The sequence below is a fragment of the Ochotona princeps genome, chromosome 2 (assembly GCF_030435755.1).
Source record: "Ochotona princeps isolate mOchPri1 chromosome 2, mOchPri1.hap1, whole genome shotgun sequence".
Lineage (NCBI taxonomy): Eukaryota > Metazoa > Chordata > Mammalia > Lagomorpha > Ochotonidae > Ochotona > Ochotona princeps.
In genome coordinates this window covers 92,425,506-92,442,940 of record NC_080833.1, presented here as the reverse complement: position 1 = coordinate 92,442,940, position 17,435 = coordinate 92,425,506, and the positions used below count along the sequence as shown (strand labels likewise).

The 17,435-nt window shown below is 50.7% G+C and overlaps 1 protein-coding gene across 2 annotated transcripts; it reads right to left on the bottom strand.

The window, feature by feature from the left end:
• Positions 1-2,931: 2,931 nt before the first annotated feature.
• SYPL2 (synaptophysin like 2) lies at positions 2,932-16,937 on the bottom strand. Of its 2 annotated transcripts, XM_004581973.2 has the most exons (6): positions 16,819-16,937; positions 16,597-16,671; positions 6,936-7,060; positions 5,767-5,968; positions 4,841-5,032; positions 2,932-3,321 (listed from the first exon to the last, which is right to left on the bottom strand). In XM_004581973.2, the coding sequence occupies exons 1-6, from the start codon at positions 16,870-16,872 to the stop codon at positions 3,175-3,177; spliced, it is 795 nt and encodes a 264-aa protein (XP_004582030.1). In that variant the 5' UTR covers positions 16,873-16,937; the 3' UTR covers positions 2,932-3,174. The 2 variants fall into 2 exon arrangements, with proteins under 2 accessions (XP_004582030.1, XP_058516887.1); XM_058660904.1 differs by lacking the exons at positions 16,597-16,671; positions 16,819-16,937 and adding an exon at positions 14,556-14,601.
• Positions 16,938-17,435: the final 498 nt, after the last annotated feature.

The following is a 17,435-nucleotide window of genomic DNA, read 5'->3' as shown; positions in this document are numbered from 1 at the left end:
CCTCCTTTGCTGCAGGGAATCTGTAGAGACTTTCAGCATCATCTCTGAAGGGAGGGTTTCCCAGCCTGAGAAGCTCCCTAGAGAATCCAGGAAGCTGGGGACCTGTGCTGGTGGTGTGCATCTTTCCCAGGGGTGTCTCTGCAGCATGTGGCTGTCTGCATGAAGGGAGACAGCGGTTGCAGGTTTGTTCGGCAAGAACCTTCTAGTTAAAAGAGTGGAGCATATGGCCCTGTACCCCTGACAGGAAGCTTGTTTGGGTCACAGATGGTAGGAGAGCAAATGGAAACAGCAATGTGGAAGCCACTATGTCTCGCCTTTTGAGTACGCTCCAGATTTGCTAATGAGTCCCAGTTACTTTGGACTAATTGGGTGCCACCAAAGGAGGAGATGTCACCAGATGGGGTGGGGGGAAGGTTTAGGAACAACTGCTCAGCCAGCAGACTCTGTGGCTTGGAGTGTAGAGTGCAGAGGAATGGCAGGGTGTCTCGGTGGAAATGCTGATATTTGTCCAAGCGCATAAAGTGAGGGAGAGGAGGAAACAATAAAAGCCCCAGAAGGTCTGCCGGCCTGGCTCCTTGGTAGCAAATGCTCTTGCAGGCACTGTTTATTCAAATGTGTAACAACAAGCACCAGAAAACAACATGCAACATCTGCCCCCCACCTCCATCTGCAAACATCCCCAAAGGGGGAGACCTGTGATCGTTATGTTGGGGGGCACTTGCACCCAGGGGAGGTCCTACCTAGGTGAGGCCCTCTAGCCAGGTCAGGGTTCACTAGGGCAAATGGCAAGTGCATTGCCCAGCCTCCCACAGCAGCTGGAGAAACCAGACACCATCTCTTCCCTAGGGCCCTGCTAAGCAAAGTGGCAATGCCAGCCCTGTTGGAGGGGACAGAAGTCCTATGAGGACAGCTCTGCCCTAAGCACATGGCCCAGCCCAGCCCTCTGGAGGGCATGAGATGAAGTGGCCTTTCCTCCTGGGTGGCCGTGGAGGGTGAGACCACCGCACTGCCTGATGGAGTCTCTTCTGGCTGAGAGACTGGCCTCTTCATCAGAAACAGAAGGTGCTTTCGTGGCTCCACTGAGACATCTGGGCAAGTTTGGGGGAAGGTGGGGATCCTTAGCAGGAGTGAACCCCCTCCCCTGTTTGCCTAGCTGGAGGGGGCCAGTTGCTACTCTTGCCCCCTCCCAAAATGAGATTACTTTATCCATCATATTTCAAATAAATTACAAATACAGACACAGAATTCAAACAAAGTTCCAAGAGAAGCTGCTCACAGACCCCCACAGGGGCTGGCTTAAAGGAAAGTGAAGGTCGCCCCTTTGTTCTCTGAGCTGTGGGCAGAACTGTCCCCCCTTGTCCTTGAGTAACCATGGGGACAGCTCAGGACAGAGACAGAGAGAGAGGGTGAGCTTCAGACAGAATATTCCTGCCTCATCACCCTTCTCTTTTCCTCAGTTCCTTTCCTCCCACAATCTAAAACACACACACACACACACACACACACAAAAAAAAAAAAAAAAAAACCTCTAATTTTTTCAATTAAGGACTCTGGAGCATTTGAGGATGTAAATCTCACACTCCCCCCCCACCCTTCCAATCCCAATGCAAACACTGAACAAAGAGGAAATGATTGGCTAGACCCCAGGGTGTTCCTATGACTGTGGATGGCACCTAGAGAGGTCAGGAAGCTGAAGGGGGCTGCCTGAAGAGAGACTGATTCAAGGCACATTCACCTTTAAGATAATAGATGAGTCAATTGGCATTGGGTTGGAAAATAGCTGGATTGTTCTCTCTTCTTCCTTCCCTGGGTAGCCCAATGGCCGGCTCAGGCTGAGCCTTTTGAGCTGGGTAAGAAGGCCGGTGTCCATCACCTGGCCAGTCCTGACTCTCGGGGTCCAGTGAGGAGAGATTGAAAGTGGGGTCAGGCAAAGGAGACACACTGAAGACGAATATGGAACTGGGTCCCGAAGTGAAGAAGCACCAATAGCATCGGCCTGCCTTGGACTTAGGGAGGGGACAAAGCTGGGAGAAAGGAGGAAGAGGGGGAGCATGAGGGCAAGGGGGCCACCTAGGGCATCTCCCTGGGTAAAGAGAAGAAGAAGTGGAAAGAGCCAGGATATAAGAACAAGCAGAGAGGAAGAAGACAGGAGCCCATCCCTCCATGTCCCGAGGCTCTGGGGCCACTCAGGCTCCTGGTGGTCCTTTTGGGACCTCCCCAAGCTCCTCTGTGACCCTGCAGGAATGAAAGGAAGGCTCAGACAGACTTCAGGCAGGATCTGTAATGCCTCAGATCCAAGAGGCTGGGGAAGGGACACAGACAGAAAGATGGAGGTAGTGGGGATAGGGGTATAAGAACGGGCTGAAATGAAGATTCTCCTAGAGCCAGCACCCCAATGTGAGGAAGAGAATGACCACAATAACTGAGAGCAGGGGAGGGAGATTCGAGAGTGAGTAGAGATTAGAGTTGGTGGGAAGTGCCCCAGCCTGGCGGCAGTGGATGTGTGTTTTGTGGAGGGGATATTAGAAGTAGCTGATTCTGCCAGCAATTTCCCTGGCTTCAGTTTCTTGGACATTGCAACTCAGTTGCAGGTTTCCTGCTCCCAAGTGAGTGCAGACCTCATCAGGACCATGCAAAGGGCTAGTTACTAAGCTAGTCAGCCTCCCTGGTCCACATGGGGTGTGCATTGCAGAGGGACAGAGGGCAAAGAACACAGCAGAAGCCCACTGAGCCCCATGCTGACTAGGGAGTGAGCACAGAGGTTGGATGGCTGCTTGGGAGGCGGCCACCCAACACTATGGAACCCTCCACGCAGGGCACCAGGGGCAGGGCTGCCAGCTGAGCACCTAACCCCCAGATGGGTAGAAATGAGCTACTAGAGCCAGTCTGGGGCTCTGGTCTCCTGCCCCAATCCTCACCTGTGACAGACTGAGGCTATGAGGGTAAGATATCTGGTGGTATATAAGAAGTCCCGAGCTCCTGCCATCTGGGACTCCAGCAAGAGGAGGGATGGGAAGCCACTGGGAAGGTTGCCCGGGTTTCCATCAGCTGATGCCTTGCCCATCCCAGATGGACAGGGGGAGGGGAAGTGCAGGAGGAGGAAGAGGAAGGTCCTGGAAGCCGGAGGTGGTTGAAGAGGTGCTGTCCAGTTCGGGAGTAGTCTGGTGGGGCTGCTTACTGCTTCTCCACGGCTCCCTGCTCAGCTGCGCTCTCCTGGCTGGGCCCCTGACTCTGGTCCTGGCCCTGCCCATGCCACGGGGTCTCCTTGAACACAAACCAACAGTTTCCAGCCCACAGGAAGAAGTTGATGAAGCCGAAGAGCTGCAAAGACATCAGGGGAGTTTGTGAGTTGGGGAAGGAAGGCACCAAGGGGATAGGGGAAGAAGGGAACACAGGGAGCTGGCTACACAGGCAGGGGTCAAAGCCATCACCCATGAGGGGGCATCAGTCTGTTGAGGAGCATGCCCTGGGATGACCATCACACAGCAGGCACAGCCAGGAGCCAAGAGGCTCCCAGGGGAGGGGACATTAGAGTTTCCTATCCCACCAGGGCCCTATTGGGAGCACCTTCAGAAGTGGGTGTGTCTGGGCTCGGCAGCGTGGCCTAGCAGCTAAAGTCCTCGCCTTGAAAGCCCCGGGATCCCATATGGACGCCGGTTCTAATCCCAGCAGCTCCACTTCCCATCCAGCTTCCTGCTTGTGGCCTGGGAAAACAGTTGAGGACGGCCCAATGCATTGGGACACTGCACCCGCATGGGAGACCCGGAAGAGGTTCCAGGTTCCCGGCTTCGGATCGGCACGCACCGGCCCGTTGCGGCTCACTTGGGGAGTGAATCATCGGACGGAAGATCTTCCTCTCTGTCTCTCCTCCTCTGTGTATATCTGGCTGTAATAAAATGAATAAATCTTTTAAAAAAAAAAAAGAAGTGGGTGTGTCTGGCGCTGTCCAAGGTGCCCCTTTCTTAGGAGCCAGGACCCCAGCCAGGGGAGAATTTACATCCTTATTCAAAAAGTATTAAAAACAAGGGACAGCAGGAAGTGCTGGGGGAAGTATACGAAGAATAAGATGGATGGAGAAATATGCGATAAAACAAGGTTTGTAAAATGTTAATGGTATACACTCTAGGTGGTGAGTATGTGAAATTCTTTCACATTTTCTGTTTGTGTGACACTTTTCATTACAAAATGTTGGTGGGAGGGGGAAGTGACCTATCCTCGAGGTTCCAGTAAGTTCCAAAAGGCTCCCCAATATACCAACCACCAAGTATTTCAGTTGTGGGCTTCAGAAAGGTCCAAGGCATTTGCAGAACCAGGCTGAGGTGGCTGAGATGACAGGGTGCAACTGAGAAGCTTCAAGCCTCAGCTATTTCCCAGCTGATGGGGACACAATATTCTATCAACTGGGGTAGTCAAATATGTGCATTTCCGCTGCACCCACCACTGCCCCAAAGCCCCTTTCTAGTGAGGAGAGCTCAGTGACAATGAGCCCCTTCTCCCTCACGCAGGGTCTGTTCCCAGCTGTAGCCCAGCCCCAGCTCTAAACATACACACACACACACACACACACACACACACATCAGTGGATAGAAGGAGCATTAAGCAGTTACAGAGTACATGGAGGGAGTTGGGGGTGAGGGGAATAGGGCAGAGTACAGAAAGAGGGATACGCAGGAAGTCAAGTGACTCTTCAACTCCCTTCATCCCCAAATGTGTTCTCCAGATTAGCCAGGGACCAGTAGCCAGCATCAGGCATAGAGCACAGAGGAGCGGTATGCCTCTCAGAACCTGCTAGCTAGGACAGTACCTCCCTGCCACCCCATCGCTGGCTGCAGCGTCTCACCACAGAGATGTTGGCCAGTCCCATGGAGGGTGTGGCCCCGGCACTGCACACTGCTTCCTCGCCATGGCACACAGACATGGCTGCCGTCAGGCTGGATGGCCGTGTGGCCCCCTTGACGTCGGTCAGGCCTTTGCCCCAGGCCGCTGCAGCTACCAGCCAGAAGAAGGTGAAGGAGACAGTCACACAGAAGTCCTGGAAGTGAGGGAGATGAAGAAGAACATGGGACATGCACTCAGCACTCAGCTCCCACCTCCTTCCCTCTTGATGTCATACATAATAAGCCTGAGGTCCGAGGCAGCTGCCTCTTAACCTCTTCTCCAACATCGAGAGCACCAGGGAACCCAGACTGTCGTGGAGAATCTGGTCAGTGCCACCGAAGAAGGCTTCCCATGCAGGCACCCCTGTCTTCTGAACTAAAGTCAGATAACAAGGTATTGAGACAAGACATAGCTACCACTCAGCCATACTGCCAAACCCAGGTGGCTGCAACTCCCCGCTCATCCCTCTCAGTGGCAAAGGACAGGAAACAATGTGTGCCCCTCTGGCCCACCTTCCACCTTGTGTGGATGAATGGAGAGTGGAGGGGAGTAATACCAAAAGCCAATGCCTGCTAGGATTAGCTACATATCAGACATCTTCCATGGATTCTTATTGTATCTTCATTTTAGATTTGAGGGTATTGAGGTTGAGAGAGGCTAAGTCACTTACCCAGGTCATACAGCTACAGCTAGTGAGGGACAGTGGTGGCATTTAAATGCAGGCGTCTATGCCGCCAGAGGGCCACCAGTGAGCAGGAACCCATGATGGGAGATGGATGGCAGAGGCTCCACATTAGTGGACTCAGCAAGTCCACCATGTGGATTCCAACCCCAGTTCCCCAATAGCCCCTTGGTGGCTCCACCCCATTCCTGGCCTGGTTCACTCACCACCAGCGGGAACCGTTTGTTCTCTGTGTAGAGCTTGTGGAAGCGCAGGTAGAGAACGAGGGCAGCCATGGTATAGAAGAAGGAAAAGATGCCGAGGGTCACAAAGAACTCAGCGGGAGCAGAGAAGTCCCCCATGAGGTGCATGGTCTTGGAGGAGGAGTCTTCGTCACAGAGCGGCATCTCATACTCAATCCGGTTCAACCTGTGGGAAGCAGCAAGGCGGTCCTGAGCTCAGGCAAACCTTCCCTGCATCTGTCCCAGGAGCCCTCCTGGGCTAGTCTTCCTGCTGAGCTCTCAGACGTCCAGAATAGGGTTAGCATAGGGATGAGCATGTCTGGACGGAATCTCATGGTGGAGACGTGAACTTCCCTCAACATTCCTGCCAAACCCCACATCCACCCCACCCCAGGTGTTACTACACACTTATTCCTTTGCTCCCTGTCTCTTCAAGGACCCTGGGGGCACTGCAGATCACAGGCACAAAATATGAAGTCGATCTGTTTCTCGAAGTCAAATCACAGGTCAGCTTCATTCTGTCCCCTGGAAAAGCAGGGCCACAGGAGCCAAGATAAGGCTGCCACCACCGATGCCAGGTCTTACTGGACCATATGCAGAGAGAAACACAAACTGTTATATACAAGGGTCAGAGAATAAAATCTGGCTTCTGATACTGGAATATTCTGAACCCAATTCTATTCTCCTGTTAACACTTGAGCTTCCCCCACTTCCCTAAACTTCCAGATGCCCAGGAAAGAGCACCTCTGTCCATTCTTGTGGGACCAGGTCAACATCCCACACCTGTTATGAAGCATCTAAGCACCTAGAGGCATTCTTATACTAAGGTAGACAGAAGGCTGCTAGGGTCAAGAAGACCCATGCAGCCCCGCTTTTCTAGTCTCCACCCAACCAATTGGATTCCTTCTGTTTGAGCTCTTGTGACTTGCTATTGCTTGTCTAGGGAGTGGAACGTTATTATAACAAAAACCTGTCTGTTCCCACCATGCTCTTATCTGATCCGTGTGTCTAAAATTGCTACAAGAAGTCCTGGTCTTATAATAATGCTATTTGAATCTGGTGTAATACTCAACAAATGGCCTTTTGGTTTCTGGAAGAGGAGGAGGAGCCCCTGAAATTCAGGGCTGTGCTGGGTTAGAACCATCCCTGCTCACCTGAAGGGATAGCCGAATAAAACGATGATGGAGCTCACATCCTTGGCTTCATTGTTGCAGCGAACCATTGCCCCCGTCTCGCCGCTGTAGGAACCGCAGGACCCAAAGGCGAAAATAGCAAAGAGCTGAGAGAGAGTGAAGCCCCTTTGAGATTCAGAAGGCTTCAGCTGGCCAAGATGAGAAACCACCCCTTGATCCCAGCAGGTGCAAGCATGGAGGTTGGCAGGGGTGAGAGGGAGTGTCAGGGTGTCCCTTTATCTTTTCCTCCTGGACAGGGACCCCTTGACTTGCATTTGTCTTGTGGTCTTAGAGAGATGTGTTTCCTGCACAGGGTGCTAGACCAAACAGCCAAGTGAATTGGGTTGATTGACTTTGAGCACTGAGAAAGAGATGAAAAGAAAAGACAGGCAGTTTCTAATTCTCCCCACTAGGCATAACACTGGGGGCTCTCAGAAGTCTCTTTCAGTACATAAAACCTCTGCTATACAGACTTGGAAACTCCTAGCTCCCAGTTAGACTTGAAGTTCCTCCTCAAAAAAGAGGAACCTTCAGAAAGAGATTCGTCCATCAACCCTGGCTGACATGCTTTTCATTTCTCCACTGAACCAGTCACTGAAGCTAACTCCCAGCGGGTCTCCTGCCTCCAGAAAGAAACAGTATAGCTGCTGGCGGGGGGAATCTTGGGGGACTTGGGGGCAACATCCACCAAGTGTTCAGAGAGGCCATGTTGCCACCCCATGGCCCTAATAGCCCAATTCCTCTTCTTCTGAAAGCACATTGTCTCCCAAGCAGCAGCGCTGGATGGGCCAGTGCTGACAGTTCTGGCTCCAGCCTAGAGGAAAGTACCTTCCACTACTTGGCTTATCAGCCTTCTCTCTCACCCCCACTGGCATTTCCCTTTGTAATCTGTTAGTGCTGTCATTCCCAGTGTTGAAATCCAGAGGTGTTTCAGATCCCTTGAACTGTTTGCTTCTCCACTTTTCATCACATTTCACTGCACCTGCTGTCTTGAGTGAAATAAAATGCCTTCATCCTGTGATTCTGAAAACTTCTTCCTGGGACACACAGTTTGGTTACAAAAAGAGGTGAGAAACTGCCACTTCCCATCCTCCCACATTGTCTGCTCAGCCCTGGTTCCCTCGGCTTGCATGGGATGTAACCATACTTCTTAGGCAATGAGCTTATTCTTTGATTGTTCATTTGTATGTGTGTGTGCGCACACTTCTCTCTGTGACTGTGTGCTTCTGTCTCTGACATTTAGCCCTAGAGGACAACTGGTCTACATGCCATCCCTGCAACCCAGAGTCTAGAATAGACTTGTGTGCACGTTATATTGTTGATGCTTGGTAGTGCTCTGTTTGAAGAACAACCTGAATGAGAAGTATGAAAAATCTGGGTACCAGTTCTTCCCCAATGACTAATTAGCTGGGTAACGCCTCTAGTCTCCATATCCTCATCAGTAACACGAGGGATTGGGAGTTCGTCATCCTGCAGCCTTTCTCAGCTTCGGAATGCTCTCACTCTCAGGGTAATATTGTCAGCAAGCTCTTGGCTGGGCTTGCCAACAGCTGTGCCCTGCCCCCAGGGGTGTCCGGTGCCACTGCCCCGCCTTGCATCGCCTGGCCTGGCGGATCTCAGTGCTAGAACCGCCGACCTCTTTCTAAAGGTCATAGTGGGCAGGTCCATTCCAAGTGGGAGGTCTATTCCACACATGAGACTTGTCTCCATTTTGAAGAACGTCCATATGTTCTCTTCCTCCCTTTCTCTCTCTCACCCCCCTCTCTCTTTCTCCCCGCCCCCCTTTCTCTCTGATGCTTCAATAACCTGAGATGAATTGAATGTTGGAAGCTGCAGCAGAGACAGCCCTGTCTGCTGGAGGATTTGACAGAACTGGAAAGAAGTCACTGGAAACCTCTGCATTAGTACACTTCTTCAAAGGCACAAAAAGAAGGGACAGAGAGAAAGATGTATCTGCTGGTTCACTTCCCAAGTGGCTGCAACAACCAGAATTAAGCCAGTCTGAAGCCTGAAGCCAAAAGCCAGGAGCTTCTGGGTCTCCCATGCATGTGCAGGGTCCAAGGCTTCAGGCCATTCTGTGCTGCTTTCCCAAACCACAAGCAGGGAGCTGGCTAGGAAATGGAGCAGCCGGGACACGGATCCTGGTGCTGCAGGCGGATCTCTGGCCCCATCACTACTCTTTACAAACCCCAAAGTACCTCATTGGCTTAACAAGGGTCCTTGTCTTACTCTTCCTCACAGGAATTCTCTAGTTCTCCCTTGGCTGTCTGATTCTTCTTAGACATTTCTTTATTCCTCTTAGCTTCTGGTATCTAGGACTGGCCACAATTAGCATGCCCCATTCCAGGAGCAGCACCCAGGAGGATATATTTGCACCCACTGGCAGCTAGTGAATGGCTCATGGCAAGTGTCTCGAGAAAGCAGATTTGCTATTCCTGGCTTGGGGGCCGTGAATGGTCAGTTATTGAGCGGTCTCTTCCCTAGCACTCTTCTTCAGGTGGCCCCCAGTATCCAGAGGGAGATGACTATTACCGAGCAGCAACTATCTATTGGGTACTTTTCTAGGCAAGACTAGTTAGCAGTGACAAAAAAAAAAAAATGGTGTTATGGCATAGTGTATTAAGCTGCTGCCGCGGTGCTGGCATCTCATACGGGTACTGGTTCATGTCCTGGCTGCTCCACTTTTGATCCAGCTCCCTGCTGATGGCCTGGGAAGAGCAGCAAATGATGACACAGAGGGTTGGGCCCCTGCACCCCACATGGAAACCTGGAAGAAGCTCCTGATTGTGGCCTGGCCCAGCCCTGACTTTTGTGGCCATTTGGGAAGTAAACAAAGAGATGGAAGATCTCTCTGTTTCTCTGTCTCTCCTTCACAGTTTCAGAGAGAGAGAGAGAGAGAGAGAGAGAGAGAGAGAGAGAGAGAGAGAGAGAAAGAGAGAGAGATTGATTCTCTGCCTTCATAAAGTTCTTCATTATACTATTCAAAAGAGTAGTAGCCAAGCATTGGTGTTTGAAATGTTTTTAAAGATTTATTTATTTTTACCTTGAAGGCAGATTTTACAGAGAGGTCTTTCATTTATTGGTTCACTCCCTAAGTGACTCCAATGGCTGGAGCTGAGCTGATCTCAAACCAGGAGCCAGGAGTGATCTCCAGTTTTCTCACATGAGTGATGGGGTTCAAGGACTTGAGCCATCCTCTGCTGCTTTCCCAGGTCATAATCAGGGAGCTGGATTAGAAGTGGAGCAGGACCCAGCGCGGTGGCCTAACAGCTAAAGTCTTTGCCTTGAATGTGCCGGGATCCCATAAGGGCACCGGTTCTAGTCCAAGCAGCCTCACTTCCCATCCTGCTTCCTGCTTGTGACCTGGGAAAGCAGCCAAGGACAGCCTAAAACCTTGGGACACTGCACCCAGATGGGAGACTCGCAATTGTTCCTGGCTCCTGACTTTGGATTGGCACAGCTCTGTCACTTGGGGAATGAATCATCAGACGGAAGATCTTCCTCTCTGCCTCTCCTCTCTGTATATCTGACTTTCCAATAAAAATAAAAATAAATCTTTAATAATAATAATAAAAAGAAATGGAGCAGCACCCAAATGGGACTTGAACCAGCACCCAAATGGGATGTCAATGTGACAGGCAGAGGATTAGCTTGCAATGCCACCACACTAGCCCCACTGTTTACATTTAAATTAATTTAGATTAAATGAAACTAAGAATTCAGTTGTAGGTCAACACTAGCCACACATCCAATGTACACAACACATGCTCCTAGCAGGGTCCCAAGGCCCTGGGAAGTGGAACAGCCAAGACACAAGCCAGTGCCCATGTGGAATCCTGGCACTTGCAAGGTAAGGATTTAGCCGCTGAGCTATCGTACTGGGTCCTTCAAGTCTAAATCTTCAAAGATCAGACCCTCTAAAACCCTTGCATTGATAATTCTTTACCAGAATGTCTGTTTAAATCTAAACACCAGCCACTTCCATGGTGCCAGGTGACAGCTTGCTCTAGACACGGACAATGGGACAAGTGAGGAGACTCACACAGCTTCCAAGAACAGCAGAGTGAGGATCTCAGTGCTGACCAAGATTCATCACACTGAGTTGGAAAGTGGAGTCCGAAAAGATTAAGTGACTTTCCAAAGTCACATTTAGCTAATGTGAGAGCCAGGCTCAGAATTCACATCTTCTGATTCCCTATCCAATGTGCTTTCCACTTCATTCATTCATTAACTCATCACTTACCAAGCTTCTATTTTATATACTATGTTATATACTGAAGGATAAAGGACTTACCTGGGTCCAGCGCAATAGTGTAGTGATTAAAGTCCTCACCTTGAATGCACCGGGATCCCATATGGGCGCCAGTTATAATACCAGCGGCCCCGCTTCCCATTGAGCTCCCTGCTTGTGGCCTGGGAAAGCAGTTGAGGATTGCCCAAAGCTTTGGGATCCTGCACCTGTGTGGGAGACCTGGAAGAAGCTCCTGGCTCCTGGCTTTGGATTGGCTCAGCTCCAGTCGTTGTGGCCACTTGGGGAGTGAATCATCGGACAGAAGATCTTAGTCTCTGTATCTCCTCCTCTCTGGTATATCTGACTTTCCAATAAAAATAAATAAATATTAAAAAAAAAAAAGAAGAAGAAGAAGGACTTACCTGGCTGTGGGGCCAGTGCCTTGTCTCAACAGTGCCTTGACTCAACATGCTAATCCTCCACCTTCAAGTGTCACATCCCATATGGGCGCCGGTTCTAATCCCGGCAGCTCCACTTCCCATCCAGCTCCCTGCTTGTGGCCTGGGAAAGCAGCAGAGGATGACCCAAAGCCTGGGGACCCTGCACCCATGTGGGAGATCTGAAAGAAGCTACTGGCTCCTGACTTCAGACTGGCTCGGCTCTAGCTGTTGCAGCCACTTGGGTTAGATCTTTCTCTGTCTCACCTTCTCTTTGTAGATCTACCTTTCCAATAAAAATGAATACATCTTAAAACAAAAAAGATCGAGGAGGACTTGGCTCTTGCTCTCAGGAATTTATACCAAGACAGGAGCTGATATTGTGGTATAGTGAGTTAAGCTGCCACGTGGGACACTGGCATTAAATGTGTGTGCCAGTTTGCGTCTTTGATGCACCACTTTTTTTTTAAACATTTATTTTTATTGCATTTCCTTTTTTTTTAAAAAAAATAAACTAATTACATTGCATTATGTGATACATTTTTTTATGCACTGGGATTCCCCCCGCCCCTCCCAAAACCCTCCCCCCACGATGGATTGCTCCACCTTGTTGCATTTCCATAGTTCAAATTCAGTTGACATTCTTTCATTGGAGGTATTTACCAAGCATAAAGTCCAGCATCTTATTGTCCTGGTAAGTTCAATAGTTTCTTGGGATGCACCACTTTTGATTCAACTCCCTGATAACACCCCTTGGACAGCAGTGGAAGATAGCCCAAGTCCTGGGGCCCCTACACCCATGTGGGAGACCCAGATGAAGCTCCTTTCTCCTGGCCCTGCTCTGGCCATTAAAAGCATTTGTCAAGTGAACCAGTGGTTGGAAGATCTCCCTCTCTCTCTATGTGTAACTCTTTCAGATAAATAAATAAATCTATAAAAAACACAGGGCCCAGCGTAATAGCGTAGTGGTTAAAGTTCTCGCCTTGGACACTCCGGGATCCCATATGGGCGCTGGTTCGTATCCCAGCACCCTCTCCCATCGGATGGAAGATCTTCCTCTCTGTCTCTCCTCCTCTCTGTATATCCACCTTTCCAATTAAAAAGAAATGAAGACAAAGACATACCCTGCATCATAGTTATGAAAGCTGAAGAAGTCATTGCGTAAGGAGGGAGGGACTCATCTGGCCCTTAGATGTAGGGGCAGAGAAGGGCACCTCTCGCTGCCCCCTCCCATTCCTCCTAACCCTTCACCTTTCTCCGCCAGATTTGCTTCTTTCACTGTGCCTTGTGTCTGAGCCATCCTCCTCACTAATCATTAGCCTCTGAGATTAAAAAAAAAAAAAAAAAAAAAAAAAAAACACGTTCCTTCATAGAGACCAGCAATGGCCAAGCACCAGTGGAGGTCTTGGAGAGGAGGGAGGGTTCTGGAATTCTGGGACGAACCAGCCTTCCTCTTCTTGAAGCTACTCTGCTGAAGATGGGGACAATCACTCTCAGTCCTCCTCCTGCTCTTCCTGCTTCCGCATGTCTTTGGCAAAGATGACAGAATAACCTTCCCAGTTTAAGCAGGAGGCTCCACTTTGGTGCTGACTTGCTTGCTGTGATAATCCTGTGTCATTACCAGTGTGTGCAGGGAACCTGGAAGGTAAATTCTCTGCCCGAATCCTCCTCCTCCTCCAATTACCTCTTTCCAAATCACTCAACACACTTTTGCTGAAATAACAGATTTCCATGACAGATTTTGGATCAAATACACAACTTTAGCACCCCATGGCGTGTTATTGATCAAAGGGCGCATCTGCTTAAAGGGAGGACAACTTAGCTGTAAGTAAATGGGAATGAAAATGGAGCCACCTGGAGATTCTTTTGTACCTTGCCATTCAATTGAGGATCTGGTAGCGACCTTGGAATAATCTAGCTGGCAAGTCTAGCTGAGTGGTCTTCAAAAGGGGAAAGTCTTTAAAAGGAGAGGTTCAGCAATAAGCCTGGGCTGGAACCAACACTTATGAATATGATCTGGAGTGTCAGGCTCCCTGTGGTCTTGCTGTATGCTTTGGGATTTATAAATATTGCTTTCTGTCATCCTCCCAGAGTCCACAAAATAGGTCTTAGCCTCATTTACAGATAAGAGAACTGAGGCACATAAAGATTTGATCACCTATCCACAGTCACAGGGCTACGAATGAGAAGTGACTGAGTGTAAACCAAGTCCATCTGATCTCAAAGTTTGACATGTTGCTTTTATTTTTTTTTATTAACTGTCCAATAACTTGGCCATAACTCAAGTTATTTCATTAGTTTAGTGTAGACTTATTGAGGTTCCCAAGTTGTAATTGAGGTGAAATTAATCTGATTTTGAAAACACTCTAGGAGTGGGTGTTTTGGCAAAGCTGTTCAGACACAGCTTTGGAAGTCTACAACTCATAGCTGAGTGCCTGGTGCAAGTTCCTGCTGTTTCCGCCCCAGTGCCCAGCTCATGTACAGGAAGCAGGGGATGGTCCTGGGACTTGGGTCCCTGCCACCCACGTGGGAGTCCTGGCTCCTAACTTTGGCCTGGGTCAGTCCTGACTGTCATGAGAATTTGGGAAATAAGCAATCAGATGGGAGTTTGTTCTCTGTCTCTGTGTTTACCTCTATCTTTCTGTGCCTTGCTTTCCAAATAAAAATGCAAAAGTATTTAAAAAGTAGACATCCTAAACTCCTGCCAAAGCAAGATTACATCCTTCTCACAAGGATTCCAGTAGCACCTTTGATTCCTGGGGATAATAATAACAAACTTTTTCATTTAATATTACAATAGCTGCGTGACTTGTGAGTCCTTTCTCCCCCTCTTCTGGTGAGGAGCATTTGATCCCACTCAGCAGTGAAAACATGCAGATGACATTTCCACAGTCTTTCTGGTGCTGCTTCCCACAGGCTTTCATGTGAGCTTACCTTCAGAGATGCCAGGCAAGTGAAACCCATGTCCTGATTTCAGGCTACCCAGGAAGGAGGCAAAAGCAAACCCTAACTCCTTAAGATGCTACCCAGTGAATGGAAGCTGAGGTCAAGATCCACCTTCCAGACTCTGGATGTAGCATTGTGACCAAAGCAGTCCCTGTTTTGCATGACGCCTTCTTTCAGAAACTGAAGATCTAAATACCAGGCAGGTTTTGATTCTCAGGGCATCTGACTGGGGAGGAGACTCGGCCATTGGGCCAGGCATTGCTTGGTACCTTTGCAGAAATGTTGCAGGGGGTAGGTAGTGGGTAGCAGGGTTAAGGAAGGCAGCTTTTGAGACTCTCCCAGGGAGAAGACTCTACAGTGTAATCACCTCACTGTTTCGCCACTCATCCCTTGATGGTCTGTTTCAAATTTCTGTTAGATCTGTTGGTCTAGTTTAATGATAAATTCGCAGCCTAACATTTCAAGGTCTGCTCCTCCGGACAGCACAGGATAGTTTTCCTAGTCCTAGATGCTAGATCCTCCTCCAGGCATCTGTGCAGGGGTGGGTCAAAGTAGGGAAGGAGGGAGGTGAAGGAACTCCTTCAGCCAGGCGCTGGTCTCTGGAGGGGCTAGGAACAGTGGAAAGTCCCTACCAGCCCTTGGAGTTTGCTCTAGGGAGCACCCCTGCCTGGCCGGCAGTCCCAACCGGATCTCGCCCACATCCAGAGATAGTTCAAATGCAAGATGGCCCCTACATTTCACATCTGGATTTTGATCCAAACCATAATTTAGGAGTTGGTGACACGGTGCTAACTCCTGATTCCATTGAGTTCAAAGCCCTTTATATCTCAATCCTGCTCCATATGAATGGTAACTAATTCCCTGGTTGAATCCTGTGCTGAGAGCACATTAATTATGTTATTCATGCACCATCCATCTAACTCAAAGTCTCCTCTAAAAGTGCAATTAAATGGCTCCACCAAGTCTTCATGGTATAAAAACATGACCACACCTGTCCATATTCTTAATTTCCATCCAGAAGTCCTTGTTCTGCAAGTACTAGTGAAACCACCAGACAACATTTCCACTACCTCATGTGTGACAGAGAAACTGAGGACCTGGGCCTGTGATGTTCTTTTCAAGGTTACAGAGTAAGTCTCATGTAGGACCATATTCTAGCATGCCAAGGGATTGAAAGCCTAAGAAAAATCTAGGGAGTGTGACCAACATTTGGTTAATGTTGCAAAATAAAACGAAGCCCCAAAGAAACAGCTTGTCCAAGGTCACACAGCTGGGAAAGGCGGGCCCAGGTGTAGAATTCAGATCCTGGGTTCAGTATTCTAGCTTATGCCATGCACTATATTTTAGCCATGTGGTTTTTTATTTATTTATTTCAATCTTTATTCTCCCTCTCTCCCTTCCCCCTTTATTTAATTCTAGGGCCGGGAGCTCCATTCATTTACTCATTCAGTCCCCCAGTCACCAACTAAGTTACAGGGAACCAGTGACGTCCACAGGGACCCCAAGCTGGGGATGACCTCCACGGGGAACCCTAAGAGGGGGCGGCCTCTGAGACTACCCCAATATTCCCCACACCCTGGCGGGTTTGGGGGTAAGACAGTTGCCACAGCCCGCTTCCTCCCCTCTTTTGCCCTCTGTGGCTTCCCTCGCAGCGAGAAGCAGACCTCGTCCCCCGCGTCCTCCCCACCCCTCCCGCCACCCTGGAGTGGTATGTGCAGGATCAGAGTTCTGGAAAGGTTATGCCCGGGTCCTCTCGCCCGAGTGAAATGTGAGCGCCCTGGGCAAAGGCTCCTTGCACATAGAAGGACCGAATCCGGGACTCGGCATGCCTTACTGCTCACCCTCCTGCCACCAAGCGCTGTGGAAGCTGCCGCAGCCCGCCCCTCCCCCGCCCACCTGTCGCCGCCCCCCACCCTTCCGCTGAGCCCGGTCCCCAAGCACCTGCCCAGCCCCCATCGGGGCACATTGCTTCGGGTCAGCGTCACAGCCCAGATTCCCGAAATAGCCCGGGGCCGGGGCAGAAACTTACCCACTGGAGAACTTTGATGAAGCCTAGCGGCTCCTCCAGCCGCCGCCAGCGTATTCCCTCAAGCAGGCGATCCACCTGCGGAGGCAGAGCCCGCGGGGGGTTAAGGCGCTGGGCGCCGGGGCAGAGGCGGGTTCCCTGGTGCCACTCTCCCCGGGGGCAATGGAAGGCCAAGTTAGAGACCGGCCGGACTTGGGCGGGTTGCAGAGGGGGCGCGCGCAGTACCTGCTGGCGCGGAGACTTGTCTGCCGCGCGGCCGGGGCTCTCCGTCGAGGACATGCCGTCACGGTGAGGCGCGGGCACAGCGCAGCGGCTCGGCTCCCTCGTCCGGGGGCTTCGCGGGGGCTGAGGGGATGCTGGCCCGAGCAGAAGCGGCCGTCGGCGGGCAGGGATCCAGGCTGGCGGGGTGGGTCGTGGAGGGCGCTGCTGCTTCCAGCGCTTGCACCGGCTGCGGCCGCCGCTCTGTCCCGCCTGCTGCAGAAAGCCCCCGAGGCCGATTCAAACTCCTGTCAAACTCCGCAGCGCACTTGGCAGCCGAGTCACGTGGCGTGAGCTGGTGGACTCTCCTCCCGCCCCCTCCGCTCCCTCGGCTCCGCTCGCTGGACGCCTTAAAGGGACCTGTGGTCTCTGCAGGCAACTTGGTCTTGGAGGGGGATCAGGTTCCTGGTAGAAGGTGTGTCTGACACCGGGGCCAGCGGGAACCCAAGGCGGTTCCCACTCTGCGGAAAAGTCGCCAACTGTCGCCTGGCGCGCACGGACGCAGCGGCTCTTGTTCCCGGGAGTTGCCCTGCGCTAATTTTTTTTTTCTTCAATTCCATACCTCCCAGAAATTAAGCTTTTTT

Bases quoted from the DNA above. Each gene is read 5' to 3' on its own strand.
- SYPL2 (XM_004581973.2), bottom strand. From the start codon at position 16,872: ATGTCCTCGACGGAGAGCCCCGGCCGCGCGGCAGACAAGTCTCCGCGC. The intron at 5,969-6,935 runs GTGAGCAGGGAT...TGCTTCCCACAG, and splicing joins TTATTCGGCTATCCCTTCAG to GTTGAACCGGATTGAGTATG. The intron at 3,322-4,840 runs GTGAGACGCTGC...ATGTCTTTGCAG, and splicing joins GACTGGCCAACATCTCTGTG to CTCTTCGGCTTCATCAACTT.